At 42.0% G+C, this 23,256-nt stretch overlaps 1 protein-coding gene across 8 annotated transcripts in view; it reads right to left on the bottom strand.

Annotated features, from left to right (window-relative positions):
- ANTXR1 (ANTXR cell adhesion molecule 1) overlaps positions 1-23,256 on the bottom strand; it is a 219,166-nt gene that overhangs the window by 89,849 nt on the left and 106,061 nt on the right. The window contains exon 13 of one of the 8 annotated variants that reach the window (XM_042981614.1): positions 20,600-20,864. The exons of the other annotated variants lie outside the window; for them this stretch is intronic. Coding sequence (XP_042837548.1) covers positions 20,808-20,864 — 57 coding nt within the window. The 3' untranslated portion in view covers positions 20,600-20,807. Of the gene's footprint in view, positions 1-20,599; positions 20,865-23,256 lie in introns of those variants that run through there. 8 annotated transcript variants of the gene reach the window in all.

The following is a 23,256-nucleotide window of genomic DNA, read 5'->3' as shown; positions in this document are numbered from 1 at the left end:
TAATAAATAGTTTTGGTTACTGAAAGTCTCATAAAACAGCAGTCTTTTGGTATTGAGTTATAATTTAGCAAAGACTGCATTTATTCACATTATACTCAATCTCTCCACCCTCCTGATTTTCTTTTCACTTTACATAGAAGAACCGAAGCAGAAAAGCTCAGATACTGTGGGGAAATGTTTATACTTCCTTCTGGAAGAAGGAGAAGGTTTCCTGTGAAGCAGGGAGGGAGAAAGACCTGGCCCACCAGGAAAGAGAGGAGGCTTCCATACTGGGGGAAGACTTCCTGGATTGAGACCAGGAAGCCACCTATGTTTGGCTTCCCTCCAGCCAGGCTTGGTCTGCCCCTTACCAGGCAGGTGCGGGGGGGGGGGGGGGGGGGAGTGAGCATGCACAGGGCCAGGAGCTCCTGGAGGCACTTTGTCCTGCTCTGGAGACAGGCCCAGAAGCAGCCCCCAAATGCACTGCCTGCTTTTCAAGATCTTCCCGCAACCATTACATATATACCGAGTGCAAAAGGGTCACCGTCAAACTTAGGGTATGAATTTTTGATAAACCTAGACCTGGAGCCAATGTTTTCCTGGGATATAGCATGCACATGTAACCTCAGAGTTCCTTTGCATCCTCATTCAGCAAGCGTTTATTGAGGATCTGTTCTGTGCCCACTGAGCAGACCTCAGAGATGCAGGATTGATTAGACAGAACCAAGGCGCTCATAGTCTGCTGAGGGAGTTGTAGAAACAGTGAACCACATGCCGGGGGCTGGGTGTTATTCAATAGCTGTACACTGAGCACCTTTCATGTGTCAGGCAGTGAACGATATAGACAGTCTCTATTCTTATAGAATTTACATTTTGGGGACACCTGGGTGGCTCAGTTGATTAAGCATCCAACTCTTGATTTTGGCTCAGGTCATGATCTTACGGTTCATCTGCTCTGTGCCCATAGTGTGGAGCCTGCTTGGGATTCTCTTTCTCCCTTTCTATGACCCTCCCCTGCTCTCTCTCTCTCTCTCCCTCAAAATAAATAAATAACCATTAAAAAAAAAGAATTTACATTCTTGTGGAATGATGATGATGATGATAATTACTATAAGCGCAGGTAATATTAACTGAGGACTTACTATGTGTCAGGGACTAACTGTATGCACTAACAGGCTTTCTGTATGTTACCTCACTTAATTCTCATTAACAACCAAATGAATTTAATAATATTATTTCTCACATCTTATAGATAGAAATACTAAGGCGAGGACAGGTAAAGAAACTTCGCTACGTCACAGGAAGAAAGCGGAATTGAACCTGGGATGTTTGGTTCCACACTTCACAGGTGTAACCAGCAGTCTATTGCTTTCAGCAAGTGCTAAGAACCGAGTGCTTGGGAGGTACTACTTCCGAGGGGAGGTGGCACTGAGCTCTGGGCCTGCAGGGTGGAGGAGAAGCTGGCATTCTTGCAGAGAAAGGCATTGGGTAGGAGTGGAAGGGAAGTGGGGACGTCACTGTGAGAGGCTGTGCAAGCTGAGCAGAGGAGCATGGCTTCTATTCGGAGCCAAGGGGACTCCGGTGCACCGTTATTGGATTTGTTTCTTGGGAAGGAAGTGCTTTCGACATTCTAGAGTATGGCCTCAAGGAGGGAGAGATTGGGGGTCAAAGGCCCAGGTGGAGGCCTGCCGCAATGCTGTCCGGTTCTTTCAGGATGACACTTTACAGGGTCACCCTTCGGAAACGTTTACATTTTCATGGACAAGTTCGGCCCTGATTTTACTAACAATGGCTGACCATTATTGTGTGCTGCCTGTGTTGCTGGTGCTATGTAAAGCGGATGTATGTATTATCTCATTTAATTAAATGCGCCTTGTGAGAGCAGTCTTGTAGGAATTGTTACTCCCTTTTTGCAGGTGAGGAAAATGGAAACTCAGCGAAGACCTTAGCCGGGACCTCCCACATACAAACCACTTACAGACATTTATATGCCCACAATTTTAATGTTGCAAAACTGGAATGGACCACAGCAGGGCCCGCCTTCCCTTTATAGTCTTGACTTGCAGTTTCACTCCGTTACCTTGTTGAGGAGGGACTGACAACATACGTGAGGATGGCCCTACAGAACCTGTTGAATATGTATCAGTATATAGTATACAAACACGTACACATTTGCACTGTTTAGTAAATGGTATTTGCTTCATTCACGAAATTAGCCACTTATTCTAAACCAGTTCTTTTGCATCTTTACCAAGTGCCAAAATGAAGAACCCTCTTGGGTGCTAAGGAGCAGGCTCTGCCATTGGCTGGAAGGCATGTGGAATGTTTCAGAGCCCCCACAATGGAGCCCGGCTCCATTCTTTTGCTCTGGTACCAATTGCCTTGACTCCTTGGGCTCTAGCCACTGGCCTGCCCTCCTGTGTCCCAGCTCACGGTCTGCTGGCATGCCCTGTGGGCCTGCTCCCCAAAGCTTATTGCTGGATGATTCCAGGAGGGTCGTGGGCTGTCTGTTCTCTCATCCTGACTTAGGACAGGTGTGTGGGCTTAGCCTCTGCTCTCCCCCTTCACCAGGGCAAAGATGGTCAAGACTGAAGAGACCCCCTCGCCCCCAGGCCCACACGGTCGCACCACGGGACTGAGTGGGGCCATTTAGGTCAGTGGCCCTGTTATGGAATTGTGTCTGTACGGGCCCTGTTGTGGATGGCTAGCTGACAGAAAGCAAAGTGGCTTCTGAGACCTCGTAATTTCAACAGGTACCAGCCTCCAGGGTGACGTAGACACATACTCCAAGCTCTCTGAGAGCCCTCACTGGGGAGGGGAAGGGACCTGATTTTATGACACAAAGAGAGCAGGAGCTGACTTGCTTAGCAAACTCTTAGACTCTGATGCCTGCCCTTGCTGGGCAGCTCTTGTGTGTAATTTTCCGGAAACCTTCAAAAGATTTCAGAGAAAAAAAAAGAAGCAGATAAATAGCAAAGATTGATTCCTACCACTGTGATTTTTCTGACAGCCTAAATCTCAACACAAGTTAAATTCTTGTTTTATTTAAAAAATGAAAAGTTGTAAAACACCAACAGGGCCCTTTAATTAAACAATAATTACAGGTGTGTGTGGGGGGGGTTCTGGGGTATGTGAATAGAGCTGAAAGGCAGGTGGGAACGCAGGCAGCCTACGGTGGTGCCTCTTCCAGTTCGGGGGGAGGGTAATCATCCATTTCCTTCGGTGAATAATTTCATGCCTTCTTAAATATGAAGGCGCGGTGCTCAGCCCTGCTCCTTCCCTCCAGCCAGGTCCTCATTGTTAGGGTAACCATCCCGGAGGGCTGCCTGGCTTGAAAGTCCAAATCCCTGCATCATAGATTTCTTTAGTTCCTTCTGTTGCCAGCTCACCAAATGAGGGCATCTCTTTTAAGACAAGGAAGCACTGTCTTCAAGGATATAGATTTGGAAACCTGAATAATGGAAGCATCTCTTACTTGGTAGGTTGTAGGTAATTTTGGATTTCTGATGCAGGGCATGAGTGTGAGGGATCTGGCCTGGGCCTGTTTGTGCTGTGATGAGAGAGAAGCAGGCCTCTGGACAACAGAGCACCAAGCATTGCTGCTCCTTTCGGTTTTGTTTTGTGGGTTGCCATGGTAAAGAGAGGAGGATAACATTGAGAAGAATCATTGGGAGACTGGGGGAGACTCAAATTAAAGAAACTTTGTGCTATTCCCCATCTCACAGTTGGGTTTGGACTGGGATCCTGCCTGCTGCCCGGCATGGGTTATTATGTGGCCAGTGAGGTGTCTTAGGTAAGGAGGGAACATTCTTCCTCACTGCTGTGCGTCTTTCCATGTTGAGGGCTCCCTCTGTGTGCAGACCTTCTCTTCCACTTTACTCATTAGGTAAAGAAGGCCAGAGTAAACCAAGCACGATGTGATCTGTTCCCCCTGTCACTCCTAGAACATGCTGCCCCCAGGGAGCAGCCCCCAGGGAGGCTGGCTCCCATTGAACTTGTGAGCTAGCCATCTGAGACAGGGCCTTCTCTCCTCTTCTGCAATATCAAGCTGGTTTTGCCAGGAGGTCTGATGCTTATACAATTTTTTTGAGGGGGGTGCCTCTTTAAGAGAAAGAACATAAAAGTATAATTGCACAATTATGAGGGCCCCTCCCAGAGCTGTAGGAGAACTAGGAGGGACCCGTTCAAATAAGCAACCTTGCAGCTCAAACCTCGGCGGTCCAGTAACTCTGCTGCTGGCTTGAAGTCTTCCCTGGACAGGCCCCCTGCCCATGATGAGGCTGGTAAACCTATTTAATCCTGGGCTTCAGTTTCCAGCCCATTTGCTGCCACACTCAGTCAGTCTTTAGCCTACCATAGTAAAGGCAATACTGAAGTTCACATACCATTTTGGGGGGGGAGTGCCTCATTTCTGTTTGTTCACATGCTCTATTGCCCCCACTACAATGTCCCCTCTAATATCTTATTTTAACTTCTCCCAGGATGGGCCCTGACAATGGTAACTATTATGTTTGACAACAGCTCACATGGATTATTAACCAAGTGGTTATGAGAGCCTCAGTGACGGTGGTGGGTTTGCGGTCGCTCTAAATGATCTATGCCAGGTCTAACAGATCCTGCGTATTAACACTGAATTACTGAAGATATCAGATCCTTCCACGTGGTTAGACTAGGCTATCTTTTAAACATTTAACACGAAAGAATGAATTAGCAGGTTTATTCTGCCACATTGAAGGGCTCTCAGCCAAACCCTGCCAAAAATATGACAAGAAAATAGCTGATGATCCATTCAAGCTTCTTAAAAGCTGGCAATGCTATTTCCCTGGATTCAGTTGGTAACCGATGATGCCACAGGGCAGTCCAGGACGCGGGAGGTGGGTTTGCTACTGCATGAGGCTACCTAGTGGTCCCTCTTCATCTTCTCCCCCCGCCCCCGCCCCAGCCCCCGACCCTCTTTCTCTGGTACTGAGTGAGGGTGAGTTTGAAGCACTGTTGGAAAGCCCTCAGGGGAAAATGACCCTTTCTCCAGGGGCAGTTCTGGTCTATGACCTTGTGATCTCATGGCAACCTGCTTGTTCTAAATACCTAAGAGGCCATCGTGGCGAAAGGGAAATGTGCAGAGTCAAAGAGACTTGTCCTCTCCAGATGAGAGACCCCACGGAGGCTGTGGGGGGTGGGGGGTGGGGTCCTACATTCCCTGTTGCAGCCCCCTTGGCTCCAGGCTCCTTTCCTCCCTCCCAGGGCACAGGCTGGCGCTTGGGAGGTGTCACATTCCAGTGCTCTGAAGTGGAATATAGAACCATTCTCAGCAGCTGCTCTGAGCTCTGTTTCCTGCCCAGACAAAACTGGCGGAGCACGGGCAGGTTTTATTTTGTAAGATGAAATTTAAGTCATTTTATTGCTGCTGAGACCGTCCGGATAGGCAAACCCCAGAGACCAAGATTCTCTCTCTCATAGCTTATATATTCTGACTGTTATTTCTGGAAGCAACCTTAGCGATTATCTAACATCTCCACCCAAACCGCCCTGCATTTTTATTGGAGTCCTATTCCTCTGGCATCTGTGACAGTTACTGGACTGTCCTGAACTTCATTCCTCCTATCTGACTATCCCTTACCCACCTTCCTCACGGGCTCCTCCTTGTACGCAGTCCCTTAAATATTTGCATGCACTATGGATCCATTTTTTGTTTTTAGAAAGGTATATACTTTTTATTTTGCTTGAAGTGTGTCTGCTTTTTACATTCGCTTTGAAAAATTATGGTAAAAAATATACACGTAAAATTTGCCGTTTTAACCGTTTCCAAGTGTACAATTCAGGAGTGTTCAGTACATCTACAGTGTTGTGCAACCCATGGATGCACTCTTGATCTGTGCTGGTTTTTTTGTGTGTGACACTTTCCACGGGCTGTCTCATTTCCCTTCAGAGTTTAAACTCTCATCTCAATACTGAGGACTTGCATCTTTATCTCTAGCCTAGATCTCTCTTTATGCTTCAGTGTTACAATCGGGGTCATTCAAGTATCTGGCAGGTCTTACTGATGCCTCAGAGTCAACAAACTGAGCTCGTTGTTCTCCGCTTCAAGCCTGCTTATTCTCCTCTCCTCATTCAATGGCACTACTTATCAACCTAACCTCTTCTTGGATCTGCCTCTGTCTACTCCCCCTCAACACTACGGGTCAGGGTTAGAACCTTATTATTTCTTTCCTGGACAGTGGCAGCTCTCCACTGGTTTCTCTGCCACCATCTTGCTATCCCAAATTCCATCATCTACAGCTGCATCTAGAGTCATCTGTCTAGAATGTTGTTCTGATAGCCCTAACAGCTCCTCATTGTCTGCACAGGTTTGTATCATTTGAGAATTTGATGAAAGTGATACACCCCTTTGCTCAGAAAAGTACACATTCATGTTTACGCACAAGCTCGCAAATTTTGATGACAGTTTCAGGGCGTCCATCAAATCCCCAGAATTCATTATGGGCCCTTACCTGAAGGCCCTACACCACCTGGCCTCTCTTATTCCTCCAACCTCCTCTCCTCTTCACTTGCCTCCTTATACTTTGTGCTTTGACAAAAGTAAACCTAGGCACACCTTACTGTACTGTTCTCTCATGTTCTTCTCCCTGAAACACCCTTTATTCCTTGTATTGTTTGGGTAGCTGTTTCTCATCTTTCGAGTCTTAGCTCAGGCAACACTCCTTTAATTCCTCCCTTGCCTACTTACTAAACATCTACTGTGTGAGGCCCTCTACAGGCACTGGCATAAAAGATGGACATGGTCTTTGCAATCGCAGACCTTGTAGTTGAGTGGGGAACACAGACAAGTAAATACTACCAATGAACTCTGAGTCTGTGCTCTCATTTTATATGTCTACTTTAGCATCTACTGTATATTATAGAAATGATATCATTACGTATTTGTCTCTCTCACTGAGCCCCTAGATGACTCAAGTCTGACTTTACTCATCTTTGTAATTTTGAGACATAGCATAGTGTTTCAAACATTAAAGAGCTAGTCACTCAAGTATTTATTCGACGGAGGAAAATTAGAATTTAGCAGGCTAACATCTTCCATAGCTAGTGGGTGGCAGAAGTGGCACTGGAGCCGATGTCGCCCGAGGCTGCTCACCTCTCCCACCATGGCCCTGTCCCTGGAAACTAACTTCACTGCAAAGAGCTTGGGTTTTGGAATCAGGAAAAGATTATTTATTTATTTATTTGATTGATTGATTGATTTTTTAAAGAGAGAGACCATAAGTGGGAGAGAGGGGCAGAGGGAAGGAGGGAATGAGGGAGACAGAGAGAGAGAGAGAGAGAGAGAGAGAGAGAGAGAATCCCAAGCAGGCTCCACGCTGAGCGTGGAGCTTGACGCAGGGCTTGATCCCATGACCCTGGGATCATGACCTGAGCTGAAATCAGAAGTTACATGCTCAACTGACTGAGCTGCCCAGGTAACCCAGTAAAAGATCATTTAAATCCTCATTCTTCCACTTATTAATATGTAGACTTTAGATAAGTTACTTAACTTCTCTTAAACTTCCTTTTCCCTATGTATATGAAATTGAGATAATTCCTACTTCCCAGGATTGATTTGATCCTTAATGAGGTAAGAGATGTAAAGCTCCTGACACATGGCCATCCTTCAATAGATCTGATTTCCCTTTCTGTTCACCCCTTGCTTCACCCCTTGCTTCACACAACACCACGTCATGTTCCTGGTGATGTGCCCGGGCTTGGCCTAGGCAAATGAATTTGATTCCTGTAAACAATCTCTTGCTAACTGTGGCTGGAGCTATGGTGTCACTAGGTGGCTACAGGTTAGGTATTTGGGAAACCACATGACCTCAGGTATCCATACCAGTGTCAAGGAAAGGGAAGCACAAGTGGGTTTCCCGATGGTAAATTTAATAGCTCTCATTAAAGGTGATCAAATATTAATGTTGGTAAAACATAAGCAAACATTATGCTTCATTCCTGCCACCTGAGAGGTAATCTACCTGGGCTAGAAATGGCAATCAAATTGATAGGCATCGAAGACATTGGATTCCTTAACCCACCAAGTAAGCAGTATAGAGAAAATATGAGGTGAGAATTACCTAAACCCTAGTGGAACTCTTCTTAAAAAGTATGGCTATAAAGTAATGAGGTTGTTCTTATAGTGCCGTAGCAAACCCCCCACATCCAAGTGAATCTAATTCCCTCTAAACTAGTGGCTTTGGATGCTGGAGACTCTCCAGTGACACAGCCATTGCTCAAAGCCATTCTGAAACACCTCCCTTGGAACTGTTTCTGAAACCAATTTGTAGGCCACGAAAAGAAAATCATATACCTTCTTAGTCATGCTTTTCTTTTCACCAAGGAGGTTCCCAGCTTGATAAACTACCATTCACTAGACCCAGTTCCCACAACTATTAGAGGTGGTTTTCATATCAGATGATGATGTTTCCCTATTCCCCTATTGAGGATATTCAAAGTTATGTGACTTTGAAGTTATGGTCATTTCAGAGCAGGAGTGCAGAACACAGTTGGCATTGTGACAGCGTTGTTGGACAAAGTATACGGCTTTCCAAGGTAAATATTTTGAAGGAGCAGCAATCATTTGGATGTGCAAATTCTAGTTTGCTATAAATCTTATGGCTTTATGCCTTATATGAATAATACCAGAAGCACTAGATAAGCCATCGTCAGTATGCAATTAAGGGAAAAATTGATGCTATATTCCTTCAAACTCAAGCTCTGAGGTCCTTTGTCATGGAAGGACCCTCCATATCAAGGTTTTCCAGTATCATCTTGGTCTTCTTGTCACCCTGACCTAGTAGAGACACTTCATCTCACTTATGATGGGAAGGGTGGTAATAAGTATATCTTGGATTCATTCAGCACTTTCTTTTCTCTCCCTAAAATGCATATAGCTTGTTAATCAAAACCAGTTTTTAGAGAATAATGCAGACAAGATGTGGCTCGTTAGTACTCAAAATGCCTTAGTTCCTGTGAGTGGGCTGTTGAAATAGGATTAGAGAGAAAGTTACTTGGTAATATTCAAATATGATGACACTGGAAAAGAAAGGCTAATTTCTTGTTTTCATTTTTTGTTCCATTACAGGGACTGGTCTACTTGCCTTTAATGTAGCTCTTTATTTAATGTATGTGCTCAACTGGCCTTCTTGGCCATCCCTCCCATATTAGTATCATTATTACCTATTATCAGCAAGTAAGCATACCTACTATATACTGTTAGCCTTAGATTATAAACTTGGAAAGGTAGAAGCCAGGTCTATGATTTGGATGGTGCCTCACGGAGATAGATGCTTACCATTGGTGACCATGATGATTGATTCCTCAAAACTATGTCTCTAAACTGAATTACAGAGTATCTGGAAACCAACTAATCATTTTCTGTTGAGTTTCTAACACATGGTCGGCAGCAGGAGACACAGAAAGATGAACACAGTCAGTCTCCGCTCTTGGAAGATGTCATCAGTGTCCAGTTAGTTATTCAGGACTGATTCACAGGGCTCGCTCAAGGAGCAGTATGGGGTATGTGTGCTTAAACTTGAAATGATGCTACAAACCACAATGCTTGAGCTCAGAGCAGAGAGCGTTCAGGAGGCTTGCCAAGGTCAGTGAGGCATCCTGGGGCAGGTCCAGGCAGTACTTGGCAGGCCTTGAAGCCACAGTGAAATGTGGGTAGGTGGAGAAAAGGAGAGGGCATTCCAGAAGGAAAGTGAAATGTGATCAAAGGCACCGAAGGAGGGACAGACATCACTTTACTTAGAGTGAGGAAGTATGGAATATAAGTTTTTGATCATCCTCAAACATCTTTATTAGGAGTCAGTGCATTGACAAATTTTAAGCCTAGCAGGTAAAGGCCACCTAAGGTTGCCAGATTGGACTCTATCAGCCACATTTGTTATATATTCATTTAGGTTGAGTTTGTACCTTTTATACACAAGCTCAAAACCTTGAGCTTTTAGATATCTTTTTCCAATTCTATGAATTTGGGCAATGAAGGTAAAATAAATTGCCTTAGCAATTTAATAAATTTAGAATAAGTTACCTTTCATACTTCCTTGGCCTGCAAATGAAGTAGTTCTCCTGACACTGGGTTGTGTGTAAAAGAAACCCAGGAATATTTTAGTTGTCACTTATTCAAATACTTTTTAATTTTTTTTTTTTTAAAGAAACAAAACATTAAGCCCACTGCTTTGGGCACTACACTAACATCTGTTCTAGCAACCACAGTAATGGCAAAGGAATGCTAGTTATGTATTGCCTGTGGCACAGACTGACTCTTGTTTTGGGGAAATATAAATTAAATCACTGACCTTTGAATTTCCTACTGAATAGGTGAGAGCTGGTTGCTTTGCAAAAGGAAAGGTGTTTATATACTCTTGTGAGACTTTATCATTCTGTAGGGAGCAGAAGGAAGAGCTTGCGAACGATGTAAGTCACATCAGTCCCAAACAATGTCCAGATCAGAAGACATGTGAGGACCGTGGCGCAGCTTGTGATTTGGTGCAATGTGACCATAAATTGCCAACCAGGATGAAACGGTTTGGGTTTGGCTGCTGTCTCCTCCTGTTCTGTGATAGCCTAGTCCGTGGATTTTGCCAATTTTGGACCACTTAAGGAACTGGCAATTACTTCAGTGTTGGCAGAAAGGAGATCCTTTCAGGCTCTCTCTTCTTTTTGGCCCATTTCCCAAACTGGTAATCAGTGCTTCCTTTGCTCCTCCTTTCCACTCCTCCTCCTCCACCTCTTCCTTCCTCCTCCACCTCTTCCTGCCTCCTCCTTCCTCTCCGCCTCCTTTTTCCTCCTACTCTTCCTCCACTTCCTTCCTTCTCCTTACAACACCTCTATTCTCTTCCTCCTCCTCCACCACCTCCTTCTTCTCTCTCTTTCTCTCTCCCACTCCCTGTCATTCCACCTCTCCTTCTCCTCCTTTCCACTCATACACACTTTTTGGATCCTCTTTAAATTGTGCACGTCTTCCTACAATTGTGTCTGTCACAACTGGATTCGTTAATCTAGAATACTCAACCCAAAAGACTCAAGCATTCGTAATAGCCTCAATAACCCAGGAGCAGGCACGAATGGACACACTGATCATACACTAAAGGTTGTATACTTAGGGCATACGCTTTATCTCAAGTTCTTTCTTAGTCAGAGACTAGGACTTCTCACTTTATATACAAATTATAGAAGCTTGTCTGATATCTGATATCTTAAACTGTCAAATTAGAAAGAGGACATCTAGAATAGAAGACACATGTATAATACTGAGAGATGAGAGGCTGGAAAAAGCAGAACCATAAACTTCAAAAACCGTAGTGATTGGAAGGGCAAACAGCCTCAGAAATCGGGGGTTTTGTAGTAACCTGGCAAATTATAGCTCATGATAAGAATGGTGGAGAGTAACATGTAAACACTGTACAGTATTTTATAACATCCATTTTGTGTACAAAGGCTTCCATAGACCCAGACATAGGTGAAAGATAAACTCAATCAGCATGTGTTTTCTTGGTTCCCTTGGTTAATGATCTCCCTCCAGCACTGATCCAACTTGCAACAGCAGTGAGTGTGACCTGTCCTCCATCCAGAACTGACCAGTGTGTTATCAGACACACTGTCTATTTTTCTTTTTTATCTACCTTGCCCCCAACTAATAGTTTCCTATTACATACATATAATAAATAATATTTCCTATTACTTCTCTATGTACTACTCTATGTACTTCTCTATGTATCTTTTTAAAAAAAAAAGATTTTATTTTTAAGCAATCTCTACACCCAGTGTGGGGCTCGAACTCACAACCCTGAAATCAAGAGTCACACGCACCACTGACTGTGTCCAGCCAGGTGCCCCCTTCTCCATTTATCTTGTTTTCTAATCTGTTCTTACTTTCATACTTTTATCTATTTTTTAGAGGGGTTACTCTGTTGTTATCTAATGTCTTGAGTTCAGTGCTTGGCTAATTGACTTACAACTTCCTTCCTTTCTAATATAAACATTTAAGACTATAGATTTTCCTCGAAGAACCACTTTAGCTGCATGCACAAGGTTTGTGATGTGGCATCTTCATAACTGACTAATTTTAAGTATTTCCTAATTTCCATTATGACTTTGGTTTGACTTATAAAAAAGTTAGATGTCTGTTTGGTATTTCAAAAAATGTGAGCTTTTCCTAAGTATGGTAAGCCCTGCAATAGTGCTAACTGACTATCTCATGAAGTTGGCTGTAATGTGGTAGGTGATCAGCTCCTGCCCTCTGTCTATCTCTCACTCTCCAAAATAGAGTGGCTAGAGTTCTCTTTTTCCATGGTGGATGGGGTGGATGGTGGAGAGGAGGTGACTGATCAGTTTTGTTCAGCGTTTGTTCAAGTTTTCTTTTACTTTTGGCACAGTATAGACCGATGGGAAATATTTCATTGAATTTAAAATGCATCCTTGTGGGATAACCGATTATTAGCCATTAGGGAAAAACACGGCCAATTAAATCATGATACATTATTGATTATCTGAAACATCCTAATTTTAGAGATGTTAAAATGTGCAAAAAGTGGGTCTCAGAATGTATAAAATAAGGTTTTTTTCCCATTAATCTTGTAATTGCATAGGCCCTATTTTATGCAACCAAAAAATTTTGGACCCTTCTTAGAACATTTTACTGTAGCCTCATTGTGTGCCTACTAGATCATGTTTAACTGCATTATTCAAACATTTATATTTTATTAAATTTCTTTGGATTGCTTAATTTATAAATTACTGAGTTGTGTTTAAATCTCTTGTGGTGGCAGATTTATCAATTTCTCTTTGTAGTTCTGTCAATATTTGTTTTATATATGCTGAGGATATAGCATTAAGCTCAGATCAGAATTATACCCTCTAAGTTAAGTGTTCCTTTTAATATTATGTAATGGTTCTCTTTATACCAATAACTTTTTTTTTTACTATAAAGTTTGTTTGTTTTATCTCATATTAACATAGCCACACTAGCTTTCCATTGGTATTTTCCTGATATAAATTTTCTAATATTTTTATTTTCAACCTTTCTGTGCCCTTATATCTTATTGAATGTATTTTTTTATTGTAAACAGTGTACAGTGGCATATTTTTTAAACACAACTTTTCAATCTTTTTTTTTTTTAATTTTTTTTTAACGTTTCATTTATTTTTGAGACAGGGAGAGACAGAGCATGAACAGGGGAGGGTCAGAGAGAGGGAGACACAGAATCTGAAACAGGCTCCGGGCTCTGAGCAGTCAGCACAGAGCCCAACGCGGGGCTCGAACTCACGGACCGTGAGATCATGACCTGAGCCAAAGTCGGCGGCTTAACCGACTGAGCCACCCAGGAGCCCCTCAATCTGTGTTTTTTAACTGTTGAGTTTGGTCCTTTATATTTATGTTGGTTATGGATTATTTGGATTTAACTCTTATTTCTAAAAATAAATTTTACTATCTTATATGTGCTTATCTCAGAGTTTCTTAAGAGCATAGATTCAGAAAATTTTTTCCCCTCATTTATTCTCAACACAAGGAAATTTCAAACTTAGGGAAAACATATTCTTTAAAATACTTTGAGATAAAAATATTGAAAGTCAATTGCTCAAACATCCAAGAAAAACAAATCGGCTCGGATCCTCCAAAACATATTTGAAAAGATATTTTTTATGCATACAAGGGTTATCAAAATAAAGATGTTGGCAAACTATTTTTATTTCAGTTCATAAACAACATTCGATATCTGAGTTCTGCCTTCTGATACTCCTGTGGTCTTTTGCCCTTTCTAATGACAGTACAAGAAACCACAGGTCATTTTGTTAAAAAAATAATAATCAAAAATACTAGATATTGTGAAAAAGACCTTGAATTAAGTATGGCTTTACTGAGACTAATAAAGAGATGAGAATGATTTATGACTAGGATATCAATGTTTGTAAATTAGAAAGTGTGTTTTGAGGTTATTTGAAAACAAGATGTTCTCAGAAGGAGCTCAGAAGGACCACACTTTGGTCTGAAGTATAATCTCTTTTTGTATTAGGTGGAGGTTGGCCAATTTGAATTGCACTAAGACCCACTGTCTCTAGCATTGCCAACAAAAGGATCTCATATTTCTTTTCAGAATACAAAAACCAAACTCAGTTGTTATACTATATAGGACTGATAATGTTCACCTTATTCCTTCACCAGCTGATTTTTAGGTTTAAAATTATAGACTCTCAGTGTTGGAAGGAGTCTGAGAGCTTTTCCTGTCCAATTGCCTGTCTGATACATGAATGGTGTTTACATAATTCTGCCAGCTTGTCAACTCACCTGTGCTTGACTACAGCTGTAACAGGGAGCTCACTCCCCCCTGAAGCAGCTAGTTATAAAGACCGTTTTAAAAACTGAGCCACAAACTGTCTATCAGCCTATTCTAGTCCTTGGATCTATACAATAAAAGCAGACACTCCTGTCTCAGGACAGCCCTGCAAATGCTAAAAATAGCCAAAGTCTTTCCTTGTCTTGAGATCAAAGAGTCCCAATTCCATAGAATATTCTTTATTATTATTATTATTATTTTTTCCATAGAATATTCTACACAACCTACCATACTTGGTAATACTTTTCACATATTCAGTTTCTCTAGGATCTCCCTTGAAGCGTCTTGGTATTTCATACAATACGCAAATGAGATTTTACCTCTACCAAGTTGAGAGGTTCTGTCACTTTCTTAGTCATGGATATGATACTTCTGTTAATTCAGAAGCCAGAGCCTCTTTGGAAACCACATCACTGTGTTGATTCTCACAGAGCTTACAACATCAGGGTAAGGAAGCTAACTCTGGGTATCTATTGTGTACCAGGCCAGCTGTTTAAGGGCCAGGATTTCAGCCACCACATTGATCTGATCCCAAGTTTGTTCCCACTTTACTTCTCCAACTAGTCTGTTTCCTACATTTTGTTAAGCCACATCTTTCAAAGGACATATTACCTATAATTACAACAACAATAAAGTAAAGGCCATCCTTTTTCAGGGCTGAGTATGAAACGTTAATGAGTCACCTGTAGCCCTGGGGCTGTGGGTTGGCCATTTTTGGCACAAAGTTCCCTTCAGATAATGTAAAAGTAAACTAGAGCCTATTCCCTTTCCAAATGAACACATTTATAAATCAATTAATCCAAATTAATGCTATTTTGTTAATATACTTGGAACATACAAATTAGGGACTGATCTTCCTAAAATATTGCTTTTTGCTTCTTTTGAATGACTTCCCGTTGTCCAAACTCCACCTTCTGTTTGTCATTCAAACCCTCTTCAAGGTCAGTCTCCTATTTTCCCTCCAATCCAGTCTCCCCTTACCCTTCCAGGCCGTGTGAATAGGCAGCAGCTCAATGAACAAGGAGAGAGGTGGGTGTGGGAGTGAGTTGCACAGGAACCAGAATAATGTTAGGATGAAGAAACCTATAGGGGAAAGTCAGAGTGTGGGCCCTAGTCCTGTCCTCCTTGATTGGGTGTTTGGAAAGGACTTGTCTTCTCCAGGGGCCATTTCCTAGAATTGGGAAACAGTTTGGGGAGGGTCTTACTGGGGAAAGGACACTCATGGGGTAAAGGTTTTGGGCTGAGTAAATCATGAGCTTCTTACTTGTTCTCCCTGAATTTCTGGAATCATTTGTCCAGCTCTCTCTTGCAAGAATGGGGGGAGCACATTCTTGGGTAACTGTGATGTAATGCACTAGGTCCAGTAAGTAGACACTCCTCAAAGTGTGTAGTACGTGTATCAAGTGAGTTTTCCAAAGGCCTGTGAGGAGCCTCCTGAGTCTTTGGAACAGATGGAGGAATTTCTGATTCCTGTGTGATATTTGCCTTTTGTACCCCAAAGTGTAAAATATTTACCTCTTGGAGTGTATATCTTGCCTTGGCACCTATGTTGTAGGGTTCTGGAGGGTATTGACTGGCTATTCTTCTTTGAGTCCTTAACATTTTGCCTATAGTACTGTTTTAATACCTATTGATCCTGATCATTGACCCCATTTGCCACCAGCAACCTCCTTCCTTCCCATCCTTCCTTACTAAAGAGACCTACATAGCTATTGGTATGAAGTATCTATCCCAAAGATAGCTACCTGTTTTGATTGATGGACTGTTTTGCTGACCTTGGAAAAGAAATAGAAGAAAAAAGTCTTCTATGATTTCTACTTTTTTCTGAGGAGTATGCAATAATATTTTATTATGTTGGAAGGCTAGATTGCCACTCAGCACAGGCTGCTGGACTCATTCCCTAACAGGCTGGTGAAATTCAAGAAATTTTGGCAAGGACAGCCATGCCAACTGTCTGTTTACCTAGATAGCCATATGACTACAAAACCAGGCTGGATTTGTATTTTCCCAAGTTATTTCAAAGCAATTGGTAACAGAATTGAACTGATTTACAAAGTGAACCTGGGAAGGTGCCTAGGACAGAACTCTTAAGACAGTTCTGGGGAATGGTCCTTACCCCCTCTCTGCAGCCTGTCTTAGGTAAAGCCACTGCAGCCTCTACCTGTGAGCTCCAGCACACCCCCTTCAGGGCCAGCCCCGACCAGGGCAATCTGCACCCCTCAGCTATTGCCGGCAGCATCCAGACTGGGTAAACTGCCATAGCCTAAGTTTCTGGTATTCCATTGTGAGCTCGGGCTATGCCAATACTCTCCAAGTCACAGCTTTTCTGCAGTTACTTAGATTTTTTTTTTTCTGAAGATAAGAGGTTTTTATTTCTTGAATTATGAAGACTGGAAGTTAACATGAAAACTGCATCACATATAATGTTTAAATTAAATATTAAAGAAACTCCAAACTATGGCAGATAAGGAAGGCCTTTCCAACTGGGCCCAGTTGTTTCATCTCTGACCTGTTCTTCTAATACCCCATCCCAACCAATCACAGCCATGGTGGCCCAAAGCATGCCTTTGCCCATGCCTACTCTCTCCTGACTGAGTTCACTTATTATCTCTTCTGTTTGTGGATTTCCTAGACACTCTACTTCATTGCTAAATTGTCTATTAGAGAACTTATCACATTAAATTGCAATTCCTTCCAGACTTGTCTATTTCCCATGTCTCATATCTTTGTGCTCCTTGGACTTAACAAATGTAGTTACCTATACTGGGACCTCATCAAAATAAAAAGCTTCTGCACAGTGAAGGAAACAATCAGCAAAACTAAAAGGCAATCGACAGAATGGGAGAAGATATTTGCAAATGACATATCAGATAAAGGGTTAGTATCCAAAATCTATAAAGAACTTATCAAACGCAACACCCAAAAAACAAATAATCCAGTGAAGAAATGGGCAAAAGACATGAATAGACACTTCTCCAAGGAAGACATCCAGATGGCCAACCAACACATGAAAAAATGCTCAACTTCACTCATCATCAGGGAAATAAAATCAAAACCACAATGAGATACCACCTTACACCTGTCAGAATGGCTAACATTAACAACTCAGGCAACAACAGATGTTGGCGAGGCTGCAGAGAAAGAGGATCTCTTTTGCATTGTTGGTGGGAATGCAAGCTGGTGCAGCCGTTCTGGAAGACAGTATGGATGTTCCTCAAAAAACTAAAAGTAGAACTACCCTATGACCCAGCAATTGCACTACTAGGCATTTATCCACAGGATACAGGTGTGCTGTTTCGAAGGGACACATGCACCCCCATGTCTATAGCAGCACTATCAACAATAGCCAAAGTATGGAAAGAGCCCAAATGTCCATCGATGGATGAATGGATAAAGAAGATGTGGTATATATATACAATGGAGTATTACTGGGCAATCAAAAAGGATGAAATCTTGCCATTTGCAACTACATGGATGGAACTGGAGGGTATTATGCTAAGTGAAATCAGTCAGTCAGAGAAAGACAAAAATCATATGACTTCACTCATATGAGGACTTTAAGAGACAAAACAGAGGAACATAAGGGAAGGGAAACAAAAATAATAGAAAAACAAGGAGGTGGACAAACAGAAGAGACTCATAAATATGGAGAACAAACATTTGGTTACTGGAGGGGTTGTGGGAGGGGGGATGGGCTAAATGGGTAAGGGACATTAAGGAATCTAGTTCTGAAATCATTGTTTCACACTATGCTAACTAATTTGGATGTAAATTTTAAAAAATAAAAAATAAAATAATAATTTAAAAAATGTAGCTACCTAGATTCTGTATCAGTCTCTATGTTTCTGCCTTGCTTCCAGCCTGGTACTATACACCTTCATGCATTGGAGGCCTGCCTGAATCTTGATCCAGTTGAAAAGGCTATTTCTAGACCCCTTCTCCAGGTCTGTACCCCCTGACAAGAGTCTGCTCCTAGTGGAGCTGGTGCTGTTCTGAGGAGGTCTTTGACTATTGCCCTGTCTGAAATCACTGGTTGTAGTTTTCAGCTGATAGATTTGTCCCTCTTAAATCATGCTCAAGCTCCCCATGCTCCTTGGATGTGCATCTTGCACCATGCTCCTTGGCTGGCCATCCTCTTTGTTGAACTATCTTTCAACCAACTCAGTGCTCCCTGTTCTAATCCTGCTGTGTTCTGGCTCCCTTTCTCTTCTACCATCAGGTACCATCATGATCTCAGTATGACCCTGGATTGAGTCCATTCATTCATTCAACCATCAACTATCTGCTGAATACTATGTGCAGGCATTCTGCCAGGTGCTGGGTTGCAATGGCGAACAAGACACAATCTTTGCTTTTTTTCCTCAAGAAGCACATGTGCTATGCTGTGCATGGGAGACAATTATTCTTTCCAATGTCTGTGAGTTTTTTTGTTTGTTTTGTTTGTTTTACTTCAAGTCTTCACTTGTTTCCAAACTTATAATCTATCTCTGTTTGGCAGTTGGAGGCCCACTTTCTCGTGAGACATTGGGAGCCATTCAGTGTTAAAAACAATACTGAGGCTAACTGGGTTCTCTCTTCCTGAAACAAGAAGCCAAGTCTGTGGCTCCCTAAGCCTTAGTGTGAGAGGTGGAAACAAAGGGAAGACTTGGAACATGGGAAAGGGGCATTTGGAGACAAAGTTTTACAGTCTGTGCCTGGCAACCCAAAAGGGAGAAGATCCTAGACTGGTCACATTGAGCTAAAATTATCCTTTTCAGCAAATTCCTATTTTTATACCAGAAAATATTGTCCAAAAGAAGCAACATAAAACAGAGGGTCTGATTTTAAAATCTTGGGATTCTTAAATGAATGGGATTGGGAGTGAATCAAGAGAATAAATCATTTTTCTTAAATAGATTTTAATGATTTTTTTTAAAACTTTGGAGGACAATTAGTGTCAGGTAAGTATAATGTAAGAGTCCTGTGTGTTCAAGATTTACCTGGCAAACTTATTAGAATGCAGAATCCTAGAGGCACCTGGGTGGCTCAGTTGCTTAAGTGTTTGACTCTTGATTTTGGCTTAGGTCATGATCTCACAGTTTGTGAGATCAAGCCCTGCGTAGGGCTCTGCGTTAGCAGTGCAGGGCCTGCTTGGAATCCTCTCTCCCTCTCTCTCTGTCCCTCCCCTGCTCATGCTCTCTCTTGCTCCCTCTCTCACAAAATAAATAAATAAACTTAAAAAAAAAAAAAAGAATGCAGAATCCTGGGCTCCCTCCAAGAAATTCTGATTCTTTAGATTGACATTTTGGACAAGATAATTTTTTGTCATGGGTGGGGGCCCTCCTGTGCATTGTTGATGTCTCTCTCTTTCAAACAAATATAAGTAGAAAAATACTACTAGCTTCAGAAAGAACAGTGTGAATTCATGAAAATATGAAGGATAAAATGGTTCAAAAAATCCTTGGGAAATAAGTTAATATCCTGTTCATCCTCATAGAAACCAAACCATACTCCCAAACCATGGTGAGTTGGGGCTATTTCGGGGAACACTGGAAGATTCAGTCTGTTGTGAAATGCCTCCTGAAGCTGTGTTTCTCTTCTGCATGAAATGTTACCTCCTCTGATAAAATGCCTCCCAACATGCTCGGCGTGATAGAACATTTTAAATGATAATAGTTTTTACTTGGTAATAATGCATAAACCTTAGTAAATAGTTGTTTCAATTCATTCTTTGAAATGGTCTAAATATTCCCCTTATGTTACTATTTACATGATTCATTTACTGAGAAAATCTTTTTTCAAAAATGGTGAAGAGACTGCAACCTAATCCTATTTGACTTACCACCAGATCTAATTTACTGGTGTTTCCCCTAGTTAGCCTGCAGGCAACATCTTCAAAGTTTTCCCTAGCCTCTTCCTAGATTACAGGCTTATCATAGACCCAAAAGGAATCATAACTTTTCATCAGGGAAACATTGCCTGTTTATATTCTGCAGGGCATGAGCAGCAAATCTTTTAATGAGACAGGCCATTAGACTTTTACTTGGCAAGGAAAGACAATCTTAATAAACTAGTAAACGACTGTCATTCTTTGACTTATTACCAGGTACCTTAAGCCCCTTATACACTTTGCCTTTAATCTTTGCAACAACCATGCCAGACAGGCTCAGAGACAAGCTCAGGCAAATGTGCCCAAGATCACCCTACAAGGTGGAGGGGCTGGGATTCGAAATTAGGACTTTGACTCAATATCCTGTATTCTTTATTCCTCCATTGTGCTACAATTACAAAGCAGTTGTTCTGGTTGTGATCTCTCAAGGCTGAGTAGGTGGCATTTTAATTTTCATTCGAAAAGAATTTCTCTGAACAGTGACTTGACATGGGTCCTCTCAAATTTGCTCAACCTTGCTGCCCCTTGAAGCCAGGCTGTTTTCCATATAAGTTAGTGGGGAAAAGGCAGAGTTCTCGGCTGATTTAGTGTTGATTTTAGAACTTTATGTTCTGTCTCTTTCCTTTCTTCAAAGATGGTGATGCTCTAATACACTGGAAACCAACACAAATCAAAGCCTGATCATAGTTAATAGGGAGGAGCATCAGCTGGGCCTCATTGTACATACTATGTGAACTAGGGCATCCCAGGAAAATGGTTGCCAACCTGAGAAATGGTCCCAAATCAGAAGGCACCAGAAACTGATACAAAATGAGAGAAAAAGAGAAAAAGAGTTAATGGTCCCTAGGAGGGACCACAAACAAACTGTGCTCATAGACATATCTAGTCCTTGCTCAGATTGGATTCTGTTTAGTGGATGGCCTCTTCCCACCTTCACGAACTGAAATTAGCATTTTCAAGTCCCCACTTGGGTTGTCTCCTCTGTGAAGCCCTTGTGTCTCTTCCTGAATTCACTCCTTGTTCCCTGCTCTGAAATTCTATTGCATTTACACCTGGTTCACACAATTTTGTTCTTTATTCACATATTCTTTTACGTGTTTGTTGGGCTCCTTTCTCCAACTGGATTTTAAGCTCCTTAAGGGTAGCAATGTTGTAAAAGTAAATGGAACACTGATGACACAGTAGGAAGTCAAGAAATACTTGTTGAATGATTCTGATTTTTATACACTTTGGTTGGGAAATCATCAAATTTGAAGGCATTTATCTAAATGAGGACAATCTTTCATGAACGCTTCTTTAAGGGGCTAACATTTGCTTGCTCTGCTCTAAAAAGGATGAACTTCTTTTAACCATTTCCCCTAAAGCAGCACCATAGTAGTGATCCTCCCCTCCCAACTTTTAGAGGTTGGGGAAGAAAGGGGATGTATTCACATATGCTGGTGAAAGAGGACTTTGGATGTTAAACCATTTTCTAGAGTCCTGGAGCTCAGTAAAGTTTACCATTTGTATAGGAATCTTTTAGCTCTTGGATGGAAAAAACTCTTTCCTGTAAAACTTCATGGAATTTCTGCTCCTGGCAGGGGCAACAGTTATTCATTGTGGATCTTGAAAACTGTGGCATGGTTATCCAAATGGGCACCAAATAAAGCGAGAAAAGAAAAGACTCAACTACATATTTTAGAATTATTTTTGGTTCCAGGTGATGGGCTGGGCAGGCTGTGACTGGCACAGACAGGACTAACCCTTTACTCAGACTCAGGGGATCACTTCTAATCTAAAAACCTTGTCCTCCAAACCAGCTGCTGAAGAAACAAATGTCAAGTCCAAGACCTTACTTCATATTCTGGATGACCACACGTTCCACCTGCATCTCTGTTTTGCCCAGAGGTGGCTTCAGTCTTTTTAATTGGAGCTTCTGTGTAGGGTCCTGCTGGGGATGGGGGTTTTATGTTTGAATATAGGTCCATTTCTTTCTCTGGATGATTTTGACCATCTCGCCTACCTCCTTTCAATCACCTGGACTTGGCTGAGTAACAAACATATACCCCTAGGGATCCATCTTATCTAAGAAGAGTTCCTTTATTATTATGGGACTCTGAAGTGGGAGCCAACTCTCTGGAGAGAATTTCCAAAGAGTTCAATAATTTTAACTCAGCTTCCACTAGAACAGCAGCTAACATTTATTAAGCACTTACTACGAGCCAGGCCTTCTGCCAAGAACTTTTTCATTTCATTTAATATTCATGATGCTGCTAAGAGTGATAAAGTAGTATTATTACAATTTTACAGATTAGGAAATTGATGCACAAAGGGGCTAAATCACTTGGTCAAGGCCACACAACTAACTGACAGTGAAAGTCAACTTAGATACCCAGGACAGTGCCTGGCATGTTATACATGATCAATGAATATTTGTTGAATAAATGAACGAATGGTCCTGGATCTCAAATCTTAGGGTGTTCATAATTTTGTTGTAGACATATAGCATTTTCAGGTGAAAAGGGCAATAGCACATAAGATGTGATGGGGTGGTGTTTATCAAGGGTCAACTGAGCAGAAAACTGAGCGATGAGCACTCAGGTAAGGGAGATATAAGATGTAAATGAAGGCTGGAGTGGGATGGGAAGGTAGAGGGGACTTGGCTCTGAGCTCTTTTCATTTTTCAGTACATTAGAGGACACCCTTTCTTCTTGGCTTACAGGCCCAGGACTTAAGCCATCAGTCATAGTCCTATATCTGCCATACCACAAGTTTGGTCCTGAGATGTTTCCCTTCCGCCTCCTCATGCCCTTGTGGCCTTAAGGGCATGGCTGTTTCTCTGTGGTATGGTCAGACATAATGAGAAATGCAGGCCCAAACTGCTGGATCACTCCAAAGCAGGGAGGAATCTGGAATGGAGTTGTTAGGTTTGGGGTATTTTAATCATTTCCTGCAGGTTGGCAAGTTCCAGAAGGGTCAATTTTTAAAAGAAGCAGGCGGGTACACTTGAAATTTCACTGCTTCTCCAGAAAGTTTTCATATTTGGTTTCCAGATTTGATGTTCCA

This window comes from Panthera tigris, chromosome A3 (assembly GCF_018350195.1).
Source record: "Panthera tigris isolate Pti1 chromosome A3, P.tigris_Pti1_mat1.1, whole genome shotgun sequence".
Lineage (NCBI taxonomy): Eukaryota > Metazoa > Chordata > Mammalia > Carnivora > Felidae > Panthera > Panthera tigris.
Note: the sequence above shows the minus strand (reverse complement) of the source record. Positions and strands in the feature narration are given on the sequence as shown.